The sequence below is a fragment of the Oryctolagus cuniculus genome, chromosome 11, assembly GCF_964237555.1.
Source record: "Oryctolagus cuniculus chromosome 11, mOryCun1.1, whole genome shotgun sequence".
Taxonomy (NCBI): Eukaryota; Metazoa; Chordata; class Mammalia; order Lagomorpha; family Leporidae; genus Oryctolagus; species Oryctolagus cuniculus.
In genome coordinates, this window is record NC_091442.1 from 28,679,283 (window position 1) to 28,703,879 (window position 24,597).

General features: G+C 48.0%; 1 protein-coding gene across 5 annotated transcripts in view; it reads right to left on the minus strand.

The window, feature by feature from the left end:
* The window catches only part of DNAAF9 (dynein axonemal assembly factor 9), a 128,664-nt gene that overhangs the window by 32,328 nt on the left and 71,739 nt on the right, over positions 1-24,597 (minus strand). For all 5 annotated transcript variants that reach the window (XM_051845225.2, XM_070052018.1, XM_051845223.2 and 2 more), the window contains 8 exons: positions 17,194-17,297; positions 11,467-11,613; positions 10,352-10,440; positions 9,846-9,947; positions 9,463-9,580; positions 6,380-6,468; positions 4,905-5,063; positions 106-231 (listed from right to left, as the gene is read on the minus strand). In XM_051845225.2, the coding sequence (XP_051701185.2) occupies positions 106-231; positions 4,905-5,063; positions 6,380-6,468; positions 9,463-9,580; positions 9,846-9,947; positions 10,352-10,440; positions 11,467-11,613; positions 17,194-17,297 (934 nt within the window). The remainder of the gene's footprint in view (positions 1-105; positions 232-4,904; positions 5,064-6,379; positions 6,469-9,462; positions 9,581-9,845; positions 9,948-10,351; positions 10,441-11,466; positions 11,614-17,193; positions 17,298-24,597) is intronic.

Consider the following 24,597-nt stretch of genomic DNA (forward strand, 5'->3'; position numbering starts at 1 on the left):
GTTCCACAACTCAAGCCCACATGAAGATGTGTCTCCTGGAGGGTGGAAACAAATCACTTTCATTACTTAACACATCCTGCAGGCTGGAGGTGTTCTCATATCTACCTGTGCTCCATGTAGCAGCTCAGGGGCTCCACACACACTGTAACTGCACCGATGGTGAAGGAGGCCTTGACATTCGCATCTGGGTGGGTCTGCAGGGCCTGGACAACATCAATAACATCCGTGTAGCTGGGGGTGGGGGAGAAAAGGGACTGATTAGTGTAATGACTGGGGCTGCTGAGTGGGGGAAGTGGGAAGGCTAAATGAGCAAGGGTACAAGAAAAACCAAAGGAAGAGCCTGCAACCAGGTTTCTTGGTGTTATCCACAGCTCCTGGAATCCGAAGTGTTTCTGCATTCTCTGGTTCTCATAGTCCTACAATTATGCAAGAGTGGGTAGATGAGCCACCTCGCTCTGGGGATAAAGGGAAGCCTACAAGCAACCCTGGGGCCTACGGAGGGACTCAGCAGCCTTAGGCCTGTTTTCTAACCATTAAATCAGCAGTACCTCCTCTGGTCTTTCCTCTCCTTCCTACCTCAAAGAACATGCAAGTAAGAGAGAAAGGAGATCTCATCAGACTTGTCCAGTTCAAGCAGACACATGTCAAGAATTGCTTGCAGTTGTTGGAAATGCCTCCAGACTCCAGAGTTAGAGAGCCAATTTGTTATCTTCACTTAGAATCTTATCTGACTTCAGACTTAGCCAGTTTGTTACCTTCACTTAGAATCTTCTCTGATCCCACTCTAACTCCCTCACACCTGCTCCTTTCCAGTCTGTCCATTCTTAGCAGAGGGGACTCCATTCTTTAGATGCTAAAGCAAAACATTTCTTTGGAGTCTTCTTTGACTCCATTTTTTCCTTGGTCTTCAAAATATAAATTGAAGAGGCCAAACTCTCCTTCCCCCCCACCCCCGAGTCTAAACACAACCATCTCTTGCCCAGGCCCCCCAGCAGCCTCCCAGATGGCCCCCTGCTTCTATCCTTGCTTTGCACCATTCTGTTGTCAATACTTGAAGCCAGGGGGATATGCTAAGGCCATGGTCAGATCATGTCACTCCTCTGTTCAAACCCTCTACAGGCTTCCATCTCACTCAGCATGAAAGCCCAAGCATTTACAATGGCCCGGGCAGCCCTGTATGATTTGACCTCCCACAACGCAGGGAAGAATTTCATTTCCTACCATTCCACCACTTGCCCTAATCCAGCCACTCTGGCCCCTGGCTCTTCTCTGAACATGCCAAGCATACTTCTAACTTTGCACTCTCTGTCCCCTCTGCCTGGAATGCTCTTTGCCTCAGATACACCTGCATGGCTTGCTCCCTCTGTCCCTTCAAGTCTCAGCTAAACTGGCATCTCATGAGGGGCATCCTCTGACCACGTATGTCCTACGTGATATGGCAATCCCCCCTCATGACATTCTGGCCCTTCTCCCTATTTTTTGGCAAAGTGCTGAAAAATCAGCTAAATCAAAGGTCCTTTTTCATTTCTCTCTTTATTGTCTGCCTCCACAATAAAAATGTAAAGCAAGGGCTGTAATCTCTGGTGCCTAAAGTAGGGTAAAAGCAGGAACTCAATGTTCAGCCTGACAAGCCCTGGCCACTCCAAGAGTGGACCTGCCCTTTCTACCTTGTAGAGAACACTTTCCCATTTGACCCAGTGTATCACCATAAGGTCTTTTCCTACCGAAGGAAGTCAAACCTGATGGGCAGCCTTGCGGATCACCTGGGCCTGGGTCTGCCTGGGACCTTGGGAGACCAGTGCCAGGGTTGGGGAATAGATACAGCCTGCCTGAGCCATTTCCTGAGTTCCTACAAATAACTCATCTGTAAAAAGACTCTTGGCTGGTTCTCAGACTACAATATCCCCTCCTCCTGCAAGGTTGGCCTCTGTCCTGACCAATTAGCAGAGATTCCGTGGAGAACAGGGTTTTTGCTAGGTTTGAGAGTGCCTTCAGCACAAGCCCTGGGCTCACTGGTGCCCCCTCTCCACGGCTTCTCCCCCTGCCTTGGCATGTGGGTGCATGACTGTGTCAGGTTCTTTGCCACCACTGTGCCTGGGTGGGCCTAGATGCCGGGGAGTGCTCCACACTGCTGGCATGGGCAGGCCTTCAGAACAGCCCACTAGGTAAGCAAGACTGCCACCTGCACACGCCCCAGAGCTCTTCCTGCCAGCATGTAACAGCCTTAACTCTTCTGGCTAAGTGCCCCAGGCTCACTCTGTAGCATTAGCTTCCCCTCTTCTGAAAATAAGCGTGTGGAAGCCTTTTATTTTCCAAGTTCAGTATAAATCACACAGACTCAACTCTCAGAGCAGGAAAGGAAGACTGAAAGATTTACAGACCAATCTTGACGACCTCAGTCATTGTATTCCGATAGGATTTCCCTCAGAGTGGGTGGCTAGGGAGTTCTGTTTATAGAGCATTCCATTAATCTCTGTTGACCTTAAGGGGAAAAGGTTAGAGTTAAAAAACAGACCCCAGGCTCCTTGGTGAGACCCAAGCATCTGGGCCCTGACCCAACAGAGGAGGCCCTTGGCTATTGCTCTACTCATTTAGGGAACCCCTGCTAGGACCGCCCTTTCCACCTGGCCCCTGCCCTGTAATCATCCTGGGTGTGTCTCCACAGAGGAGGCAGCTCTCCCCACAGAAGCAGAGAAGGAAGCCCCATGCTCAAGCTACCAGCTTGTATCACACCACTTTGGCTAAACTGACCCTACTGTGTGATGAAGAAAAAACTGGCTCTTCATGTTTGCTTCCTTCTTGCCAGTATTTGCTTTATTAAAAATAAAAACAAACCCAAACCTAGCAGGACCTTAACTTTCTTTCCTCTGAAACAATTAAAACAACAGATATTCAAGTCCTCTCTGGACTATTACATGTTTGCAATCTAAGCCTGGATGCATGTTTTGTATTATTCAATTTATTTTGAGAGAGTCTTTATTTTTAATGTAGATAATTTCAAAGAATGATTTTGTAATATTCCAAAGTAGAAACAAAGCCTCCCAATTCCTTACAACTAACCTTCTCTGCAACTGTATCACCTCTGTAGGTTCCTACATGCACCACCAAAGTCAAGATGCTGACCAGTTCCACCACCACCAAGATTCCTGTGAAGCCTTTATACACATCCATCTCCCTCCTGACCCCCAGCCCCCAAGACTCTAACCCTTCCAACTACCAATCTCCCTCATTTTTAATACCTATTGTTTTAAAATTGTTTAAAAACAAGTAGCTCCAACACTCCCTATCGCTACACTAAGTCAAATGGAAACAGACCACTCCATGGATAAATAAAACTACTTAATATCACATAAAAGCCATATTTAAAGAACAAAATTCTCAACTTGAGAAGCCTTTGGTATCTCCCTTACCAGCAACCCAGCAGTGGACATGAAGGTCCAGCTCCCAGGAGCTGGCTGTGCTACACAGAAGGCTGCTGTGTGCTCCCTGCGGAACCTCAGGAAAATGGGCCCAACCTGAAAGAACACTGCCCTAGTGAAGAGGCACAGCATCTAGCTGGTACTCTGGGAGGAGACTGGAGTCCTGCGGCTGTGATGGGTGAAGGCTGGGTCTGCAAGACACGAGGGGGCTGTTCAGACACTGTCACTGCAGTCCAGACGCAGCCAGGACAGCTGACACTTCTGCAGACTGAGACATGGATGTGATGCTCTCCAAGGTGACAGAGGGTGGCAATGACCTCAGCTACACACTATTGAGCTGCCAAATTCACTTTCAGTCTGCATCCCCAAGGACTCTTCTGGGGTCAGAGGGTGACGGAGCTGGGCCAGCACATTCCTTTGAGCAGTAGAATCGATGGAAAACCAGATAAAAACAAGTGGCTTCAAGTCATCCTTTTCCTCTGTGTTCCCATGACTGTAACCCATAAGAGGACAAACGGCTGACAGAAGGGAAGCTGGAGGCAGGGTGTGAGACCGCTTAGCTGCTGCATGAAGGCCTGGTAGGGGCGTGGCTCCCCTCACCTCCTTCCTCAGGACCACCGTTCTCAGCTTTCCTGCAGTTCCCACCGTCACAGCTAGGGGCCTAAATAGGGCTTTGGATCTGGGTCCATCCTTTATTGGAAACAACTAGCCAAGAAACTAAGGAATAAAAATGTTACATGGCACAAAAGCACTTGGTGAGAACCGCCAACCATGGTGACACCGGTGAAAAGCACAGTTCACGTTTTCCGGATCCAGCATATTCCCCCTGCACCCAGGTGGTAATGGGCCTGCAAGGGGCTCCTCCCTGGAAGGCTTTAGAACAGGTAAGGGAAACTCCTTTCAGTCAGAACAGCTGCACAAGCTGTCAGTCTTGCCCTCCCACACACACCTCCAAGATAATCCTGCTTAGACAGGGACATCACCAGTTAGCCTACAATCACTATCCTGCACACAGCCATGAAGAGGGTGCTCCTTATCCAACAGACTGTTCACATTCCTCAGGTCCCAGGAAACCCTCCTGGGCCAGTCTAGGAGCATGGTAGGGCTGGAGATCACAGAACGTAGGGGCCACCTCTGCAAATCCACAGGAGACAGGACTGAAACTGATGGAGCTCCATTACCCAGATGGTGAATGAAGAGGCACAGAGTCTACTATTGCTACAAGGATTATCAAAGAACCTGGTCCAAATTCTCTACTTGCCCACCTGTTGGAGACATGAGGATGTTGAAACCAAACTGAAAACTGTGTGCAAGCTACATTTGCCACTTCGGGCCACGCAACAGCAACAGGATCATTGCTAGGGTAAATAGACACTGTTCATGCCACATGGAATGTGTTCTGTGCCACAGGTTTGCTACACTTGAACTAAAGTAGTGGCAAGGTAACCATCCTGACTCGACTACCCCCAGATTTCCAGCGCTCACCCTTGTAATACCACCAGCAGCCTGGTCTTCTTGCGGATGTAAGCCGACTGGCGGGCAGAACGGTTCTGTTGGGCCTCCAGGGCACTGGAAAGGTATCTCTGGAAGTGGGCAGCATGGAAACACTCAGAGCTGTCCATGATCTGGCGGTACACCATCCACCTGGAGAGGGCAAAGGTAGTCTCAGCAAGGGGGCCACCTGAAGGCCTGGCCCCACAGGCTTGGCCCAGGACTCCAGTGTGGCCAGTGTTCCAAAGGTCTTACTGCCCAGTCAGTTTGTACAGGACAAAGTAATCCCGGCACCATAGGAAAAGGCAGAGGGCACTGGCTGAGTGCCCAGGGTCCTGGGAACACCATCATGGGGGCTCTTCTGGCAGGAAATCCCTTGACACGGGGAGAAAGGCCAGGTAAGCACCTGACCAACAACTTCAGAGGTAAGAAAGGCTCCTTCTGTCCCAGCAGCCACTTCCTGTAATAAAATGGCTTCAGTCTGTGGTCAATAAAATTCTTGTAAAGAGTTAAGCAATGGTGAAGAATTCAGAATGTTTATAGAACAAAAAGCACTGGACATGAGGAATTGGTTAGCCATTAAGTACTTACTAAACAAAGCCTAATATTTTCCTAGCATCAACCCACAATTTGCCCCTTACTCCCACAAGCTCCATCCCTACCCTCCCAAGCCTCCCAAGCCTCTAGGCAATTTTTGTCTTCTCAGTTCCTTGGTGGCCTCCTGCAGGATGCCTTCCTCTGTGGTACACTGACTGATTAGATATTAAATGCCTTGTTCCAACAGCAACAGCTGTTTAAAAATCTTCCAGTCAGGTGGAAGTGATGGATGAATGGTTTTCTCAATTTTACCTGAGCCAACACAATACTCTAGCTGTATCTGAATTTGTGCAGTCCCTTTGTGGTCATGGAAGGACCACTGTCTCTTCCACCCGCCAAGTTCTTATAACCACCACGACCCTAACTTTCCCTGCTGACTAGGCATACTGTTGGGCCTTTGTACTTGTTGGTCCTGCTCCTGCTAGAGTGCTCTGCCCCAGATATCCACATGCTTCATTCTCTTATTTCTTCAGGTCTTTGCTCACCTTCTCAGTGAGGTCTTCCCTGAGCATCCAATTCAAAACTAGAATCCCACTCCCTATCCTGCACTTTCTACATCCTTCTCTGCTTTACTCTCTCCACAGCACTTATCACCGGCTAAATCACTATGTTTTTCTTATCTGATGGTTTGTCTTCCTAAATTAGAATGTAAGTTCCATCAGAGATTTCCTTGTCTGTTTTACTTCTCACACTCAGAGCAATGCCCGGCATATAGGAAGCTCAGCACAGCGTGTTGTTAACTGAATGGATGGATGGTTATGGTGCTGGCACCAGGCACGCCAAAGATCAGTCCATGTCTGAGGTTTCCCAGTGCCAAGGCAATGCAGGCACAGAATCCCTTTCCCCAAAGCAAAGCCAGCAGCCATACTAACCTGCCATATTCCTTATGCAGAGTGACCAGAAAAGCACAGAGCTCATTAGCATGACAGCCCGGGAGGCCGGTTACAATGCTGATAATAACCTACATGAAAGAAAAGTCACATGGGTTTGCAATTCAACTGAGAGGCAGCATTGTGTAACAGGGTGAGAGAACTTATTTCTGAAGCCAGGCTCTGTGGGTTTGAACCACTAGCTGTGACCATGGGTCAGTGACAGAGCCTACTTTATTTATTTATTTAAATTTATTTTATAAAGATTTATTTATTTATTTTAAAGTCAGAGTTACAGACATACAGGGAGATACAGAAAAACAGCGATCTTTCATCCATTGGTTCATTCCCCAGTCTGGGCCAGCGTGAAGCCAGGGAGTTTCTTCCAGGTCTCCCAAGTGGGTGGAGGGGCCCAAGGACTTGGGCCATCTTCTGCTGCTTTCCCAGGTGCATTAGCAAGGAGTGGGATCGTAAGTGGTGCAGCCGGGACATAACCTGGTGCCCGTATAGGATGCTTGCATCGCAGGCAGCAGTTTAACCTGTTACGCTACAATGCTGGCTCCCAGAGTGTACTTTATAAGGTGGGTGTGAGGGTTAACAGGGTTAACACAGCTAAGGTGCTTGGAACAGTGCCTGACACTTAGCAAACACTATATAGAACGTGGTGTTACTTCTCTAATTTCCATGTAGGAGGTTGTAAATACATGGTTAAAATACAATGCATTTAATCAGCCTACTTGCTTGACATCACAAATCTCTTTTGTAAAGCAGACATTCAGGGATATTATGACTTATTTCCAACAATAACACTTCTTAGGAAAATACTGAGTAGAAAGGAGGTCTGGGATGAAAATGCCTTGGGCTACCCAGCACTGGGGATGTTTCTGCCTGGCTGCTCATGCCCTCCAAGATACACGGCCTGGGCTCAGTTGAAACTCACTGTGCACTGAAAGCTCTTCTGATTCTCCAGGAGAAGAGGAGCCAGCCGGCCTAGCCTTATTATGCGACCACACGAAACCAGGCTCCTCTTTGGAAGGTATTTCAAAGCAGGGTAAGAAATTCACTGAACAAGAAGGGGTGAAGCAGAGGAGGGCAGGGATCATGCAACCACTGAAGGACACAGCCCAGCAAGAGCCTCTGTGGTTTGCGCAATTCACAGGCACAGTCACAGGCAGCACTGGTCGCCTGAGCTGATCACATCAGCACAGACAGCTGTGGATCCTGCTTCTTCTGCGGGAACCAGCGGCTCTCCCTCCTTCCCTCTGACCTCGGTCTCTGTGCTGCATCCCTCCCTGTGCCCTGGGGCACTACCCACTAACAGACGTTTGTTTCTCCTCCTCACACCTAGCTTTCCCCACCGTGGTTCTTAGTCCTCAGTGTCCTGGTCTCAGCCCCGCAGATCACAGCATGTGCACACAGCCAGGGGCTCTCTTATTCAGGACAGTCCTGTGCCATCTCTTCAGTAACATATAACAAGCAGGTATCTCAGGCTTGTTATACTCTTGCCTAAGGGAACAATGATGTTTCTAATTGCTCAGGGCTTCTTTTCCTCTCTTTTGATATTTTTTTAAGATTTTAAAATTTTATTTGAGGCCGGCGCTGCGGCTCACTTGGCTAATCCTCCGCCTGTGGCACCGGCACCCCGGGTTCTAGTCCCGGTCGGGGTACCGGATTCTGTGCTGGTTGCCCCTCTTCCAGGCCAGCTCTCTGCTGTGGCCCGGGAGTTCAGTGGAGGATGGCCCAAGTGCTTGGGCCCTGCACCCACATGGGAGACCAGGAGGAAGCACCTGGCTCCTGGCTTCGGATCAGCGCAGCGCGCCAGCTGTGGCAGCCATTTGGGGGGTGAACCAACGGAAAAGGAAGATCTTTCTCTCTGTCTCTCTAACTCTGCCTGTCCAAAAAAAAAAAAAAAAAAAAAAAAATTATTTGAAAAGTCAGAGAGAAAGAGAAGGAGAGACAGAGAGTTAAAGATCATCCACTCACTGGTTCACTCTCCAGATGGCTACAACAGCCAAGGCTAAGCCAGGCCCAAGCCAGGAGTTTTTTTCTTGGTCTCGTACATGGGTGGCAAGGGCCCAAACCCTTGGGCCATCCTCCGCTGCTTTCCCAAGCCATCAGCAGGGAGTTATATTTGCAGTAGAGCAGCTAGGACTACAACCAGGACCCATTCGGGGATGCCGATGTTGCAGGCAGTGCCTTTATCGGCTATACCACAATGCCTAGGCCCTCTTTTCCCTCTCATAACTGAGTGTCACCTAGATTTGCACAGAAATAAATGCCTTCTTTCCGTCTATTATGGCATATGGCTCTGAAGGAATAGTGGGGTGGGGGTCAAGAAGAGGGAAGCATGAAGTGGGAGTGGATTAAAATTCTCTCTGTGGGGGAGGGGGTGGCTGTGTGGCCTAGCAGGTTAAACCACCCACATCCCATACCGAAGTGCTGCCGTTTTGAGTCTTGGCTACTCCACTTATGATCCATCTTTCTGTTAATGAGCCTGGAAAACGGTAGATGATGGCCCACATACTTGGGTCCCTGCCTCTCATGCAGGAGACCTACATGGAGTTCCTGGCTCCTGGCTTTGGCCTTACCCTGCCCTGTCTGTTGTGGCCTTTTGAGGAGTGAACCAGTGTACAGACAATCTCTCTCTGTTGCTCTGCTTTTTAAATAAATCCTTAAAAATATTTGCTCTTGGGAAGACAATATTTATAAAGTATCACCTTACCCCAGTGATCCCAGGAGGGCTCAGTGACACGGGTACCATTGCCCTTGTTAAGCACAATGTATCAAGCTCTGCCAGTAATGTCCTTGTCACAAACAGAAAGAGCTGGTGGCACAAGAACACTGAGCACGAGTTTAAAAGATCTGGAGAAGCAAGATACCACGGCTTTGCCTCTGTCACGGATTTGGCCTGACAGTCATTGTGTAACATGGGTTTCATGTTTTATTGTGACATCAGATCCAAGGAGGTGGAGAGTCATAGACTAGACTCCACCCGAGCTCTTTGTGTTAGCTGACACAAAGATCCAAGGGCAGGCTCTCAGGATTTCCTCCCTATGAGTGGCAGTGTATCTGATGGGTTCCTCTACCTTGTCACTCTCTGCTTTGTGAGCAGGGCTGACTTCAGCTTTCTGCAGCAGGACTGGAAGATGGCTCCGCATCACGGGCTCCCGACTAATGCTGCTGATCGCAAAATGCTGCAGAAACCTAGAAAACCAAGACAAAGCTATTGTGTTATCACCCCCAGTCTTGCCTGAATGTCCCATTCACATAAAAAACTTCTTTACCGCTGAAAAATAAATTTTAGAGAGATCTTCCCTAGAGAGCAATGTGCATGGTGTGTCACTACCATCTTTTACAACAATCCCCAGGCAGCTCAAAGGAAAATAACTCAGAAAAGACCAACATGGAAGTTTCTGACATTTCAAAAGCCAGAACATTAAATATCTAAAATCAGACAACCAACGCTCACCAGTCCAGCTCTGGGAGTTTGGCTGAGAGTAGCTTTAGAGAACTCCGCTTCTCCCCAGCAGGATGGCTCAGGACACCGAAGAGCTTCTGTGCACTGCAGTGTCTGGAACACCAAAGGCTCACCGATTAGAACTCTGTCTGCCTAGGCAGGCACACCTTACACAGCCTGTCCTGATGCTTCCAGGCTGGAGTCTCGTGACAGAGTGTACTCTTCCAAAACAAGCATCTCACTGACTTACAACAAAATGCAGCATTAGTGCATGATGCCAACAGGATGGCTGGCCTGAAAACACTTGACAATCCTGTGAGCTTCTGAGTACTGGAGGCTTTTCTCTCTCGTCTTCTATTTCCCCCCAGGGCCCTAGCTACCTGCAAGCTGGCAGCACTGCAATGACTGTGTTGGCTCTTTCAGAAGCCAAGACCCCTGTGTTACATAACACGAGTCATCCTGCAGCGAGCACACCCACAAAGCTGGGGGAAGCAAGCACACTCAAGGCAGTCACTTACATTCTCTTTTGTTCCACAGATAATCCATCTTCCTGGATCACTTTTAAAGAGAGCCCTGAGTTATCCTGCTGTTGCCAGGGGGAGAAGACCTAAACAAAACAATTTGAGCAAAGAACACTTTAAACTCAACAACAGGATATGGAACCCACATGGGGATTTGATGGCTGTTGGAAATCTAGACTATTCGTGCAGAGAAAAACCACTGTAGCAAACAAGCCTGCTTCAAAAGTGGAGGCCTGAAGCAATTTTGCTCTGTATTTTCCAAAATCAGAACGCCTCTCTGGGCTCCTCTCCCCAGAGACTCTGCTCCTTCCGAGGTCAGGAGTGTGGAGGATGGTGTCGCTGCTGGGTAGCACTGCTCTGGCAGCAGGGACATGTACCCCTTCTCTAGCCACAAGGCCAGCCAGACAGGAATGCTTCAAGCAAATCCTGCCCAAAGGCAGAGGGATGGCTGAAGAGAAAGGGGCTGTCTCGAGGTTCCCAGATTCAAAGGACAAGCACAGGAAGCAGGAAGGGCTGGGAAGCCACTCTGCAGTCAAGGTCAGCTCAACTTCTCAGGGCTCCGAGTCTGTGCTAAGGAAGGGACACTGCCCCCTTACAAGCTGCTCTAGTCCTACCCTTCCACAAATGCCCACCAGTCATGAAGCTGGCCATCAGCTTGGCTCGGCTACTGCTTGGCCTCTCGGAGTGAGTCATAAATTTCCTGGTAAGCCCCCTCTCATGCAAGCTGTGTTGAGCAGCTAATTTAATGTGCTGCTAACTGGGTGGGAACATTTGCAGGGACAAGGACTGAGAACCAAGGCACAGCATGGGGTGGAGTAGAGAGTTCTAATCCAGGACACAGAGCCCAACAATTCAATAAAGGAGCTACAATGGAAATACGTCTAATTCAAAGGGGACAGGAGACTTTTTCTTACAGGTTTTTTAGGCTTTTGCTGAGTTTCTTTAGGCTCTCACCTCTCTTTGGCAAGAGCACCATTCTAAAACCCAAAGAGATCAGAAGTAGTCACTCCCACCAGCAGCCCTGCTCCCCTCACTGCCAGCCCTGATTACTGCCTTACCATCTAAACTGCTGGGGGGAAGCAGTTGTTTTGCTGAGTAATAATTGATATTACCTCCGAGTAAAATGCTTGGTATATCTTTGATTTGGGGAAAAGGGTAATCATCAGGAAATTGTGTGATCCATGAAAATAAACTGGGAGATGAGGAAGCAGTGAGCTTTTGAAGTCTATGAGAAGGGCAGCAACGACACTGGTAGAATCCTGAGGAGAGAAAGAGGGAGCATCAGCAAAGCCATCTGCATGCTTGCACCCTCCCCAAGTACACAGGATCCACTTCGGTGCAGCTAACTTCACATCGTGTGGTTTGCTCAGCTTCTGTAACAGATGCACTTTCTCATACCTCGTTACTAGAGATATGGGAAATACAAGGACTTTCTTCCTAAATGGAAAGCTTCATCCCAAAATTCCTTCTAGGGTATTAACCCCTTATCAGATATATGCTTTACAAATATTTTCTTCCACTCTGTTTATTTCTCACACTCTCCTTAAAAAATTAATTAATTTATTTGAATGTCAGAATTATATATAGAGATATTCCATCCACTGGTTCATTCTCCAGATGGCCACAACAACCAGGGCTGGGCCAGGCTGGGGCCAGGCTGAGGCCAGGAGCCAGGAGCTTCTTCCAGGTCTCCCACATTGGTGGCAGGGGCCCAAGAAGTTGGGCCATCACCCACTGATTTTTGCAGGCCACCAGCAGGGAGCTGGATCAGAAACGGAGCAGCCAGGACTCAAACCAATGTCCATATGGGATGCTGGGTTCACGCCCCATTGTAGGTAGTGGCTTAGCTGCCACCCCACAATGCTGACCCTTCTCCCACACTCTATAGTGCCCTTTGATGCTTGAAAGTTTTTAACTTTCCAATTTATGTATTTTTTCTTTTGCTGTCTATGCTTCTGGTGTCACATCGAAAAAATCATTGCTGAGTCCAATGTCATGAACATCTTCTAAGTTTTCTTCTTAGAGTCTATTTTTACAGTTAGGTTTCTGACCCATTTTAAATGAATTTTTGTATTCAGCATAAGGTAAGCTATTCAGCATAAGGTAAGCATCCAATATCATTTTTTTTCTTTTTTGGTTTGTATGTATCCAGTTTTCCCAGAATCACTTGTTGAAAGGACTCCTTTCCTCTCTGAATAAGGTTTTGGCATCTTTGATGAAAATCATTTGACCATATATGCAAGGTGGTTTTTTTGTTTGTTTGTTTAAGATTTATTTATTTGAGAGGCAGAGTAGCAGACAGAGAAAGGGAAAGACAGAGAGAGGTCTTCCACCCACTGGTTTACTCCTAAAATGGCTGCAACGGCTGCAGCTGGGCTGATCTGAAGTCAGGAGCTAGAAGCTTCCTCTGGGTCTCCCATGTGGGTACAGGGGCCCAAGGACTTGGGCCATCTTTCACTGCTTTCCCAGGCCACTAGCAGAGAGCTGAATTGGAAGAGGAGCATCCAAGACACAAACTGGCGCCCATATGGGATGCTGGTGCTGCATGTGGAGGCTTAACCTACCACGTCACAGTGCCTGCCCCATATCCAAGGGTTTATTTCTGCTCTCTCCACTCTAGTCCAGTGATCTGTATGTCTGACCTTATGTCAGTACCACACTATTAGGTCACTGAAACTTTGGAGTAAGTTTAGAAATCAGCAAGTGTGCATCCTCCAACTTTATTTTCCTTTTTAAAAACTGTTTTGGCTGACTGGAGTTCCTTGAAATTCCACATGAATTTTAGGATTGGTTTTCCTTCTTCTGCAAAAAATGCCACTGGGGGTACTGGCACTGTGTTAAAGCCCTGGCCTGAAGTGCCGGTATCCCATATGGGCGCCGGTTCTAGTCCTGGCTGCTCCTCTCCTGATCCAGCTCTCTGCTATGGCCTGGGAAAACAATAGAAGATGGTCCAAGTCCTCGGGCCCCTGCACCCACATGGGAGACCCAGAGGAAGCTCCTGGCTCCTGGCTTCGGATCGGCACAGCTCCGACCATTGCAGCCATCTCGGGGAGTGAACCAGTGGATGGAAGACCTCTTTCTCTGTCTCTACCTCTCTCTGTAACTCTGTATTTCAAATAAATATAATAAATCTTAAAAAAAAAGCCATTGGGATTTTGACATAAATTGCAGGGAAATCTAAAGACTGCTTTAGAATTTTTGGGCAGTATTTCTTTTGATCTATCAATATTAATGTCTTTCTATATATAGGTTGCCTCTACTTTTTCAGTAATGTTTTATAGTTTTCAGTGTACACATCTTTCACCTTCTTGGTTACATTTATTTTTAAGTATCTTACTACTTTTTAAAAGATTTATTTGAGGGGCCGGTGCTGTGGCACAGTGGGTTAAAGCCCTGGCTTAAGGCGCTGGCATCCCAAGTGGGCACCGGTTCTAGTCCCGGCTGCTCCTCTTCCGATCCAGCTCTCTACTATGGCCTGGGAAAGCAGTGGAAGATGGCCCAAGTCCTTGGGCCCCTGCACCTGTGTGGGAGACCCGGAAGAGGCTCCTGGCTCCTGGCTTTGGATCGGCGTGGCTCCGGCCATTGGGGCCATCTGGGGAGTGGACCAGCAGATTGAACACCTCTCTCTCTGACTCTACCTCTCTCTGTAACTCTTTCAAATAAAATCTTTAAAAAAAAAATCTTTGAAAAAAGATTTATTTGAAACACAGAGGTATATAAAGAGAGAGAAACAGAGAGAGAGAGAGAGAGAGAGAGAGAGAGAGAGAGAGATATCTTCCATCTGCTGGTTCACTCCTCAAATGGCCACAACAGTCAGGGCTGGGCCAGGTTGAAGCCAAGAGCCCGGTAATCCATCTGGGTCTCCCACATGGTTAGCAGGGACCCAAGCACGCGGGCAGTCCTCTACTGCTCTCCCAGTCACATTAGCAGAGAGCTGGATCAGAAACGGAGCAGCCAGGACTCAAACCAGTGCTTATATGGAATACCAGCATCACAGGTGGTGGCTCAACCCACGGCACCACAATGCTGGCCCCTGGCATCTTTTTTAAAGATTTATTTATTTGAAAGGCAGAGTTGAGAGAGAGAGAGAGAGAGAGAGAGAGAATGAGAATATCTCTTAGCTAGGGGTTCACGCCCCAGATGTCCACAATCATTGACGCTGGGCCATGACCAAAACTAGGAACTCAATTCAGATTTCCCACTTGGGTGTCCATTACCCAATCATTTGAGCCATTCTATTGCTCCCCTGGGTCTGTGTTAACAGGAAGCTAGAAGTTAGGAGTTGGAGACGGGTATCAAACCCAGGCATTCTGATAAGCGACATGGGCATCCTAACCGCTAGGCCTAATGCCTGCCCTTGCCTTTTACTTTTGAAACAGTTTTTAGAGTTATACAATACTAAGTAGTTTGATAAATTCCATGAAATAACCATATGGGGCTGGAATTGTGGCATAACAGGTTAAGCCACTGCCTGCGATGTCGGAATCCCATATGATGCCAGTTCGAGTATCAGCTGCTCCACTTTCTATCCAGCTCCCTGCTAATGCACCTGGGAAAGCAGCAGAAGATGGCCCAACTCCTTGGACTCCTGTCACCATGTGGGAGATGGGTTTCCAGGCTCCTAGCTTCAGTGTGGCCCAGCCCTGGCTGTTGCTATCATTTGGAAAGTGAACCAGCAGATGGAAGATCTGTGTGTGTATAACTCTTTCAAATAAATATTTTTTTTAAAATCCATACAATGCAATACACTTAGCAATAAAAAGGAACCAACTATTGAGCTACACAGTAACGCAGTTGGTTCTACAAGTCATCATGCTGAGTGGAAAATGTCAGACTCAAAGGGTAGGAAATATAGATGTTCATTATATAACATTGTAGACAAGGCAAACTGATCCACAATGACAAAAAGCTAGTCAGTGGTGGTCTGAAGCCATGAGTGGGAAGAATGATGATGGGCAACAGGGCATGAGGAACGTTTTTGGGGTGAAGAAACTCATCTATCTTGATTGTGATAGTAGTTTCATGAATATACACAACTGTTCATGCTTTAAATAGACATAATTAATTGTATTTGAAATATATTATCAGCAAAAAACATAAAGAATCATCATTAGGTGAGGGTGGGTGTTGCAGCACAGGTTAAGCCACTGCTTGGGACACCCATATGCCACATCAGAGTACCGGTTTGAGTTCCAGCTCCTTCACTTCTGATCCAGTTGCCTGTTAATATACCTGGGAAGGCAGTGAATGATGGCCCATGTACTTGGGCCCCTGCCACCCTCGTGAGACCTGGAAGAAGCTCCTGGCTCCTGGCTCCAGTCTGGCTCAGCCCTGGCTGTTACACATTTGGGGAGTGAACCTGCAGAAGGAAGATCTCTCTCCCTCTCTTTCTCTATCACTCTGCCTTTCAAATAAATAAATCTTAAAAAAACAAAACCAAACCCCATATCATTAAGTGGTCAAATCTGACAAACTTTTACTTACAGAATTTCTAGTACTGTTTCTAAGCTTAGAAACTCCTCTTGCCCCTAAAGGATTAATAGTCATTTTTCATTTTTAAATTCATTTTTAAAAGTATTTATTTATTAGAAAGGCAGAGACAGAGACATAAAGAGATCTTCCATCCACTAATTCACTCCCCAAATAGCTCCAATAGCTGGGGCTGGGCCAAGCCTAAGCCAGGAGCCAGGAACTTAAATCTGGGTCTCCTATGGGGGTAGCAGGGACCCAGCTACTCAAGCAATCACCTGCACCTCCCAGGATATGCATTAGCAGGAAGCTGGAATTGGAAGCAGAGCCAGGACTCGAACCCAGGTACTCAGATATGGGATGCAGGCATCCCAAGCGGCATCAGAACTGCTGCGCCAAATGTCCACCCCAATATTCATTTTTATATTATTCATTCTACTTGTGGAAATTTGAAAACATTTAGTTTTAATCTATCAGAAATTTATTTTGATTTTCGGTAGGGGGTAAGAATCAATTTATCCCTCAGATTGGCTAACTGATCATCCAGCATGCTGAAGACTAACCTAATACTAAAGCTGCCGGGTAGGTCTGCCTGCAGTTCTGCAGTCTTTAAGGCAGCACGCTCCATGTGGAAGAGATTTGCTCAGAGAATTCATATGCTGAGCTATCTGACCAACCCCCCTCATCCAGTCTCTCTTGGCTCCCAGAGTCTGGCTTCGAGCCTTTGACCAGGCCAAGTGGAGAGGCCAAGTGTCACCCGAGAGGCTGTTCCCTGGCCAGTGGAACAGGCTGGGGGAAACTCACAGGTAGTCTTTCCCCTCTAAGGAGAAGCACTGGTATAGACTGGTGAACACAAAGAATGCTTCCGGGGGGCTAGAACTTTCATAGTGCTGACGCTAAGTCAGAGTGCAAGAGGGAAGGAGGGCAAAGCTCTCAGGGGAAGTTACTCTCCCTCTTTGGCCCATGATGAGGGGCAAGTGGAGCCTTGTCCATGCCACAGCATGCAGCTTCTTCCAGTTTTCAAATGGGTGAACTTCAGTGTCCCTGGGCTGGAGGCCATTTATGAGGTGCCACTGGAGGCTTTCTTCAGCCTTCTTTCTGGTCTTCTTCAGGAAGACTGAATTGGACATGGAAAGCTGTTGGCCCTTCTGACACACAGCCCGTAAAAGAGCAGTGAGGTGGAGGAGGCTTGCAAGAGCTCTCCAAGTGCCTGGGCCTGTCACTGACCCTCCAGCCTGCCATCCCAGTGGCCGTGCTGGTTCCTGACATCCCACTCCATGCAGGAGGGGAGATGAGGCGTTATTGGCTTTCCCCTCACAACGGACAGTACCTTTCTGACCATCGAAACCATGGGCTGGTCAAACACCTACCCCATCATAGAAGGAAATGGAATTCATATGATCCTTGGAGATGATGATATTTCCATGATGACGATGAGAAAACAGAAGGCCACCAGTGAAGAAATGCACTTTCCCTGGAAGGAAAAGAGAGCTGGTCAGAGGTGCAGGGCAGGCACACAGGAAGGGCCACAAGAGACCTGTACCAACAGCACTTCCATCACAGAATTTGTATGTTGAGTTCTGTGCTGCAGGGAAGCCAAAGAGACCTCTCAGAGCCTTTGTGAGAAGTGAGGTATCAGACGCAGCAGATAAAATTATTAGCCAACAGAGAAAGGCAAAATTCACATTCTCTTGCCACTGTGTACCAGGGAAACATGCTAAAAAAGACATGGGTGTGTTTGCTCCAGCTAGTTTATAGACTCTTGGTTCTCCTGCTTTCGCAGGAGCTGGCTCAGTCCTGAAGATATAACATCCTTCACTGAGGGCCAGAGGAGCACTAGGGTCTCAGAAGAAGGACTGGTGAAGTGAGCCCAAGGGTCCTGGTGCCCAGAAAGAATCGCCCAGGCCACATTCTGGCCTCACTCCTCCTCAATGAAGTTACCCCTGGGATTCTTCACCTTCTAAAACCTTCAGCACCGGGGCCAGCACTGTGGTGCAGCGTGTTAAAGCCCTGACCTGAAGCGCCAGCATCCCATATGGGTGCCGGTTCTAGTCCTAGTTGCTCCTCTTCCAATCCAGCTCTCTGCTATGGCCTGGGAAAGCAGTAGAAGATGGTCCAAGTCCTTGGGCCCCTGTACCCGCATGGGAGACCCAGAAAAAGCTCCTGGCTTCGGATTGGCGCAGCTCCAACCATTGTGGCCATCTGGGGAGTGAACCAGCAGATGGAAGACCTCTCTCTCTGTCTCTACCTCTCTCTGTAACTCTTTCAAATAAATAAAATAAATCTTTTAAAAAAATAAAACCTCGGGCCCGGTGCCGTGGTTCACTTGGTTAATCTTCCACCTGCGGCGCCAGCATCCCATATGGGCACCGGGTTCTAGTCCCGGTCGCCCCTCTTCCAGTCCAGCTCTCTGCTGTGGCCCGGGAGGGCAGTGGAGGATGGCTCATGTGCTTGGGCCCTGCACCCGCATGGGAGACCAGGAGAAAGCACCTGGCTCCTGGCTTCGGATTGGCACAGCACTGGCCGTAGTGGCCATTTGGGGGTGAACCCACGGAAGGAAGACCTTTCTCTCTGTCTCTCTCTCTGTAACTCTACCTGCCACATAAATAAATAAATAAATAAATAAAACTTCTAGCACCAGAATTTACTCTGTGATTCCAGCATCCCATCCTTTTAGCTCTCTCACTCCCAGTACCCCACTGCACTGCCCAGTGACCCTCCTACTGCTATGTCTCACCTCATACCACCAACCCCCTCAGAACTCATTAGGGACCTCAACACTCTTAAAACCACAACCTCATCAACTCATCAACTTCTGACACAAGATGACCGTAACTACTGTTTCCTGAGAAAAGAGGGCCCTACAAGTGTCAGCAGGCAGACACTGCTCCCCGATATTTATTGTTCAGTATCTGCACCCTTCCATGACCCAGGCCCCCTGAGCTGTGCACCTCTGAGGTGGAGTGGCTCAGAAATAAGTCTAGTGTCACTCAAGGGCCTCCTGGACAGAAGAGCAGATAGGAGAAGTGGACGCATTCTATCTCCTCATGGTGATATGGAAGAGGTGGATGAGGGAGGCCATCTCTAGCACTGTGTCTCCCTCTGAACTCGGGAAAGAAGAGAGTAGTTCACCAGACAGAGCTGGAGAAGCACTCAGTTGAGGGCAAGGCCCAGGGCAGGGCCTCAGTAAACAGGAACTGATTTTAGTACTGTCCTATGAGGACAGCTACTGTCAGCCTGGCTCTGGGAGCAGTAACTCTGTCACTGTTCTCAGAGCACACCCATGATAAATGTTGTGACTCCCTGAGATCCTAATCCACAGAAGCAATGATACTTCAGGGATCGTCTGCGGTCTGAAGGGACATGGCCCAGGGCTAGGACAGCAACTCCTGAGGACATCACCCTGACTCCCTGTCTCATCCTTGGGGTCCTTAGTGGATGAACTCTACCCTTCCTTTTCCACTCTCTGAGTCTGAAAACAGAGTACGGGGGAGTTTCCCATTACTGTCCAAAAAACAGTGAGGAACGCAGCACGGCTCTCTCTGGTTGACCTGTGTGTCACCCAAGTCCAACAAGACAGGAAGGAGCCATCATGGCAAAATAAGACACCAAGTGTTAAAGAGGAATTTGACTTTTCATTCTCCAGAAAACCAGATATACAAATAAAAATGTTCCAGCAGTCCAGCCTATGTGAAAACGGAACATTTATCACTGTTGGGGAAATGTTATGGTACGATAGTGAGATGATTTTCGCTGCGATCTTGAGAGTGTATGAAATGTTCACAAGTGACTGAAAGTAACAAAGCCCTGGGGGCTGGGGCTGTGGCATAGTGGGAAAAACTGCCGCTTGTAGTGCCAACATCCCAAATGGGCGCCAGTTCAAGTCCCGGCTGCCCCACTTCTGATCCAGCTCTCTGCTATGGCCTGGGAAAGCAGTAGAGGATGGCCCAAGTGCTTGGGCCCCTGCACCCACATGGGAGACCCAGAAGAAGCTCTTGGCTCCTGGCTTCAGATTCGTGCAGCTCTGGCCGTTGTGGCCAACTGGAGGCGTGAGCCAGTGGATGGAAGACCTCTCTCTCTCTACCTCTCCTTCTCTCTGTGTAACTTGACTTTTTAAAAAAAATTTTTTTACTTGACTTTCAAACAAATAAATGCTACTCTAAGAAATCACACATTACTAGTGAGCTTGCGGGCCCTGGATGTGCTTCCTCAGTAGCAGCCCTTCCCTTCTGCCCCTGGTGAACTGACATCCTTAATTCTATACGGTTTGCCACACTTCAATGCATCAATAAGCCATATACCGGTCTTCTTTGCTTTCCTTTGATAGAAATGGAATCCTAATCATGTGTTCTGTGATGAGCTTCCTTCCTTCCTCACTCTGTTCAGGAGAGGCATCTGTGTTGTTGTAGGAATATGTAGCTGCACCATTCATTCATACTCAACATTGGAGAGGACTTTGTTGTTTAAAGTATCCCTCAACAGATTCATGTGGCTATAGCAGAGGGTACAGAACGAAGGCAGCAGACAGTGGATGACATGAAGGGAGGGTGAGCTTGGTCACTAGAGTTTCAGCTTATGTCCACTGTCTCATGTGTAAATGGGACAAGCACCCTTGCTCCTTGTTGCTGAACAATCTCTGCCTAATGTAAAAAGCACTCTTGAGGGGCTGGCATTGTGGCATAGTGTGTTAAGCCACCATCTGTGACACTGGCATCCCTTATCGGTGTGCTGTTTTGAGTCCTGGCCACTCCAAGCTTCTGACCCAGCTCCCTGCTAATGCACCTCAGAAGGCAGAGAATGACGGCCCAAGTACTTGGGCCCCTGATATCGATGTGGGAGATCCAGATGGAGTTCTTGGCTCCTGGTTTTGGCCTAGCCCAGCCCTGGCTATTGCAGTCTTTTCGGGAGTGAACTAGCAGATGGAAAATTTCTCACTGTCTCTCTTGCTCTGCCTTTCAAATAACTAAATTTATTTTATTTGAAAGAGTTACAGAGAGAAGTAGAGATAGAAAGACAGAGAGAGGTTTCCCATCTACTGGTTCACTCCCCAAATGGCCATAATGTCCAGAGCTGAGCCAATCTGAAGCCAGGAGCCAGGAACTTCCCCTGGGTCTCCTACATGGGTGCAGGGGCAAAAGGACCTGGGCCATCCTTTGCTGCCTTCCCAGGCACATTAGCAGGGAGTTGGATTAGAAGTGGAACAGCTCAACTCAAACTGGTGCCCATACAGGATGCCGGCACTGCAGCCGGGGCTTTAACTCGCTGAGCCACAGCACTGGCCCCCAAATAACTAAACCTTAAAAAAACAAAACACTCTGGAATTTGTTAATCACAGAGAGAATGAAGGAGCTCCCTGAGTGCCAACCATTCCCTGAGGCCTATAGGAAACAGTAGAACACATATACACATGGCCTATTGATTTTCAACAACAGTACAAAGACAATTCAAAGAAGAAAGGAAAGTCTTTTCAACAACTGGTGCTGCAAAAACTGGATATTCGTATGCAAAACAATGACTGTCAGTACACAACTCACCCTGGAGATTCTGCCCACTCCCACCAGCCACACTAAGAAAAATCTCAAACTTCACAGAGACACTGAATAGAGGATTCAGGATTCTGTCTTAGTACAGAGACAACACTAGCTCTAAATTCAACGCTACTCTGCTCCTGCTAAATGAAGTTAAAAGACAGACGACAAGTAAAAAAAAAAAAAAAAAAAGGGCCGGCGTCGCGGCTCACTAGGCTAATCCTCCGCCTTGCAGCGCCGGCACACCAGGTTCTAGTCCCGGTTGGGGCGCCGGATTCTGTCCCAGTTGCCCCTCTTCCAGGCCAGCTCTCTGCTGTGGCCAGGGAGTGCAGTGGAGGATGGCCCAAGTGCTTGGGCCCTGCACCCCATGGGAGACCAGGATAATAAGTACCTGGCTCCTGCCATACATGCGCCGGCCGCAGCGCACTGCCCGCGGCGGCCATTGGAGGGTGAACCAACAGCAAAGGAAGACCTTTCTCTCTCTGTCTCTCTCTCTCTCTGTCCACTCTGCCTGTAAAAAAAAAAAAAAAAAAAAAAAGGACAGACGACAGGATTACAAGAGAAAGATATTGAAAGTTACTGTAGGGGCCAGTGTTGTGGATTAGTGGGTAAAGCTGCTGCCTGTGATGCCAGTATCCCACCCCATATGGGTGCTGGTCTGTATCCTGGCTGCCCCACTTTCAACCCAGTTCCCTACTGATGGCCTGGGAAAAGAAGCGAAAGATGGCTCAAGTCCTTGGGCCCCTGCTACCCACATGGAAGACCTGAATGAAGCTTCTGGCTCCAGGCTTTGGCCTGGTCCATTTCTGGCCATCGTGGCCATCAGGGGAGTGAACCAGTGGATGGAAGATCTTTCTGTCTGTCTCTCCCTCTCTCTGCCTTTCAAATAAATAAGTCTAAAAAAAAAAAAAAACAAACAAACAAAAAACATGCATCCCATATGTTCAAGAAGCTAATAGAAAGATAAAACCATATTAATTTGACACATGAAAGACACAAAAAAGATCCAAATCAAACCTCTGGAGATGAAAAATATGTCTAAGAAAAAAAATACAAAGCTGGTGCTGTGGCGTAGTAGGCTAAGCCTCTGCCTGTGGCACCGGCATCCCACATAAGTGCCTGTTCTAGTACTGGTGGCTGCTCTTTCTAATCCAGCTCCCTGCTGAAGGCCTGGGAAAGCAGTAGAGGACGGCTCAAGTCCTTAGGCCCCTGTACCTGTGTGGGAGACCTGGAAGAAGCTCCTGGCTCCTGGCTTTGGATTGGCACTGCTCTGGACATTAAGGCCACTTGGGGAGTGAACCATGTGATGGAAGACCTTTCTCTCCGTAACTCTTATCTTGTAAATAAATAAATAAAATCTTTATAAAAAAAAGTGATCAGAAGGCAGAGAGCTAGATCGGAAGGGGAGCAGCTGGGACTAGAACTGGCGCCCATATGGAATGCCAGCATTGCAGGCCAGGGCATTAAGGCGCTGTGCCACAGCACCGGCCCCAGCAGGCTAATTTTTAATTTGATAATTTTATATGGCCACGAATGATGTTCTAAATATCTAAATGGCCCTTTGCAGATAGAAGGTTCTCCATCCCTGCTCTGGGGATGGGAACAGATAAACTGCAGACTTACCAAGACACTAACAGGCACTGGATCTTCAGGATCCCTCACCTGTCCAATCTCTTTCCCAGGTCTTGAGGAGTGCCCCAATCAACTTTTCATTTAAAGTTTTTATTTATTTGAAAGGCAGAGTTACAGAGAAAGAGAAGGGAGAGAGAGAGAGAGAGAGAGAGAGAGAGAGAGAGAGAGAGAGAGAGATCTTCCATCTACTGGTTCACTCCCCAAACAGCTGCAATGACCAGGACTCAGCCAGTCCAAAGCCAGGACCCAGGAGCTTCTTCCAGGTCTCCCACGTGGGTACAGGGGCCCAAGCACTCACTTGGGGCATCCTCTGCTGCTTTCCCAGGTGCAATAGCAGGGATATGCATAGGAAGTGGAGCAGCTGGGACTCAAACCAGAGTCCATATTGGATGCTGGTGTCACAGGCAGCAGCTTTATTCGCTATGCCACAATGCCAGTCCCGACAGCCTTAATCATTTGGTATTATTTTCCTTTAAGAGAGTCCCTGCATGGGCCAGCATTGTGGTGCAGTGAGTTAAGTCACTGCCAGATCCCATATTGGAATGCTTGGTTCCTGCCATCCATGTGGGAGACCCAGACGAAGTTCCTGGCTCCTGACTTTACCCTGGCTCAACCCTGACCAAACTCTGACCATCAAGACCATCTGGGGAGTGAACCAGCAGATTGAAGATCTCTCTCTCTCTCTCTGCCTCTGCCTTTCAAATAAATAAAAATACATCTTAAAAAAAATAACAAAGTTCTTTGCTACAAAGGTGCAAATTAATTTTGGCAAATATCCTTGGCTAAATATTATAACTGGCTCAGGAATGACAGAGCACAATCATCTCTGTGTTGTGCCTACAACTGCTTTCAAAACACGATGCAATCTTGGCCCAGGGCTGGCAGCATGGTCATACAACCACGCCTTCAGCAAAGATTCCTAACTTCCAAGGCCGTACCAGAACCTGGTCAGGTAGCTCAGGCATGGTAACAAGAAACCCAGAAATCCCTGCGCTTTGTCTTTTGTATGAATGGAGGAGGAGAAGCTGAACCAGTGATCTGAGAACAGGGAGAGGAATTTGCCACTGGATAGAATATTTTCAACAGGAAGAACAAATCATCCACAAAGGGGATTTGCTTAGTAGAAGTTGAGGAATTTGTGAAGTAAGGCAGAACTCTTCCTCCACAAAAAAAGGCTATATTCAACAGGGAAAGAATAGGACTCAGAAGAAAATGTTATTTTGAGGAAGCCGAAAAGGAACACGGTGTGAATCCCTGTGAAGTCTGCAAGACCAAGCTTCCTGTGAATTTTGTATCAGCAGAAACACAGCCAGCTTGGACTGAAAGGGACAGAGAGTATACAAAATGAGACTGTTGGATCCCCAAAATTCCACTGGCAAGAATCAGCTAACAAAACTACTCAGATACAACAGGGTGCTACCTTCCACTGAAAAGGAAGGCAATCAGAGGAGAGGCAGAAGCCCAGAAGGAAGCCAGGAGCTCAGAGGGTGGGACCAAGAGCAAAGGGGGCAGAGCAGAACATACCTGCAGAGAATGTTTCAGGCCCTGAAACTTAATCAAGAATCAATGGCCTTTCATGAAAAAGCAAAGTGATTTAGAGGCTAGAACCAGGAG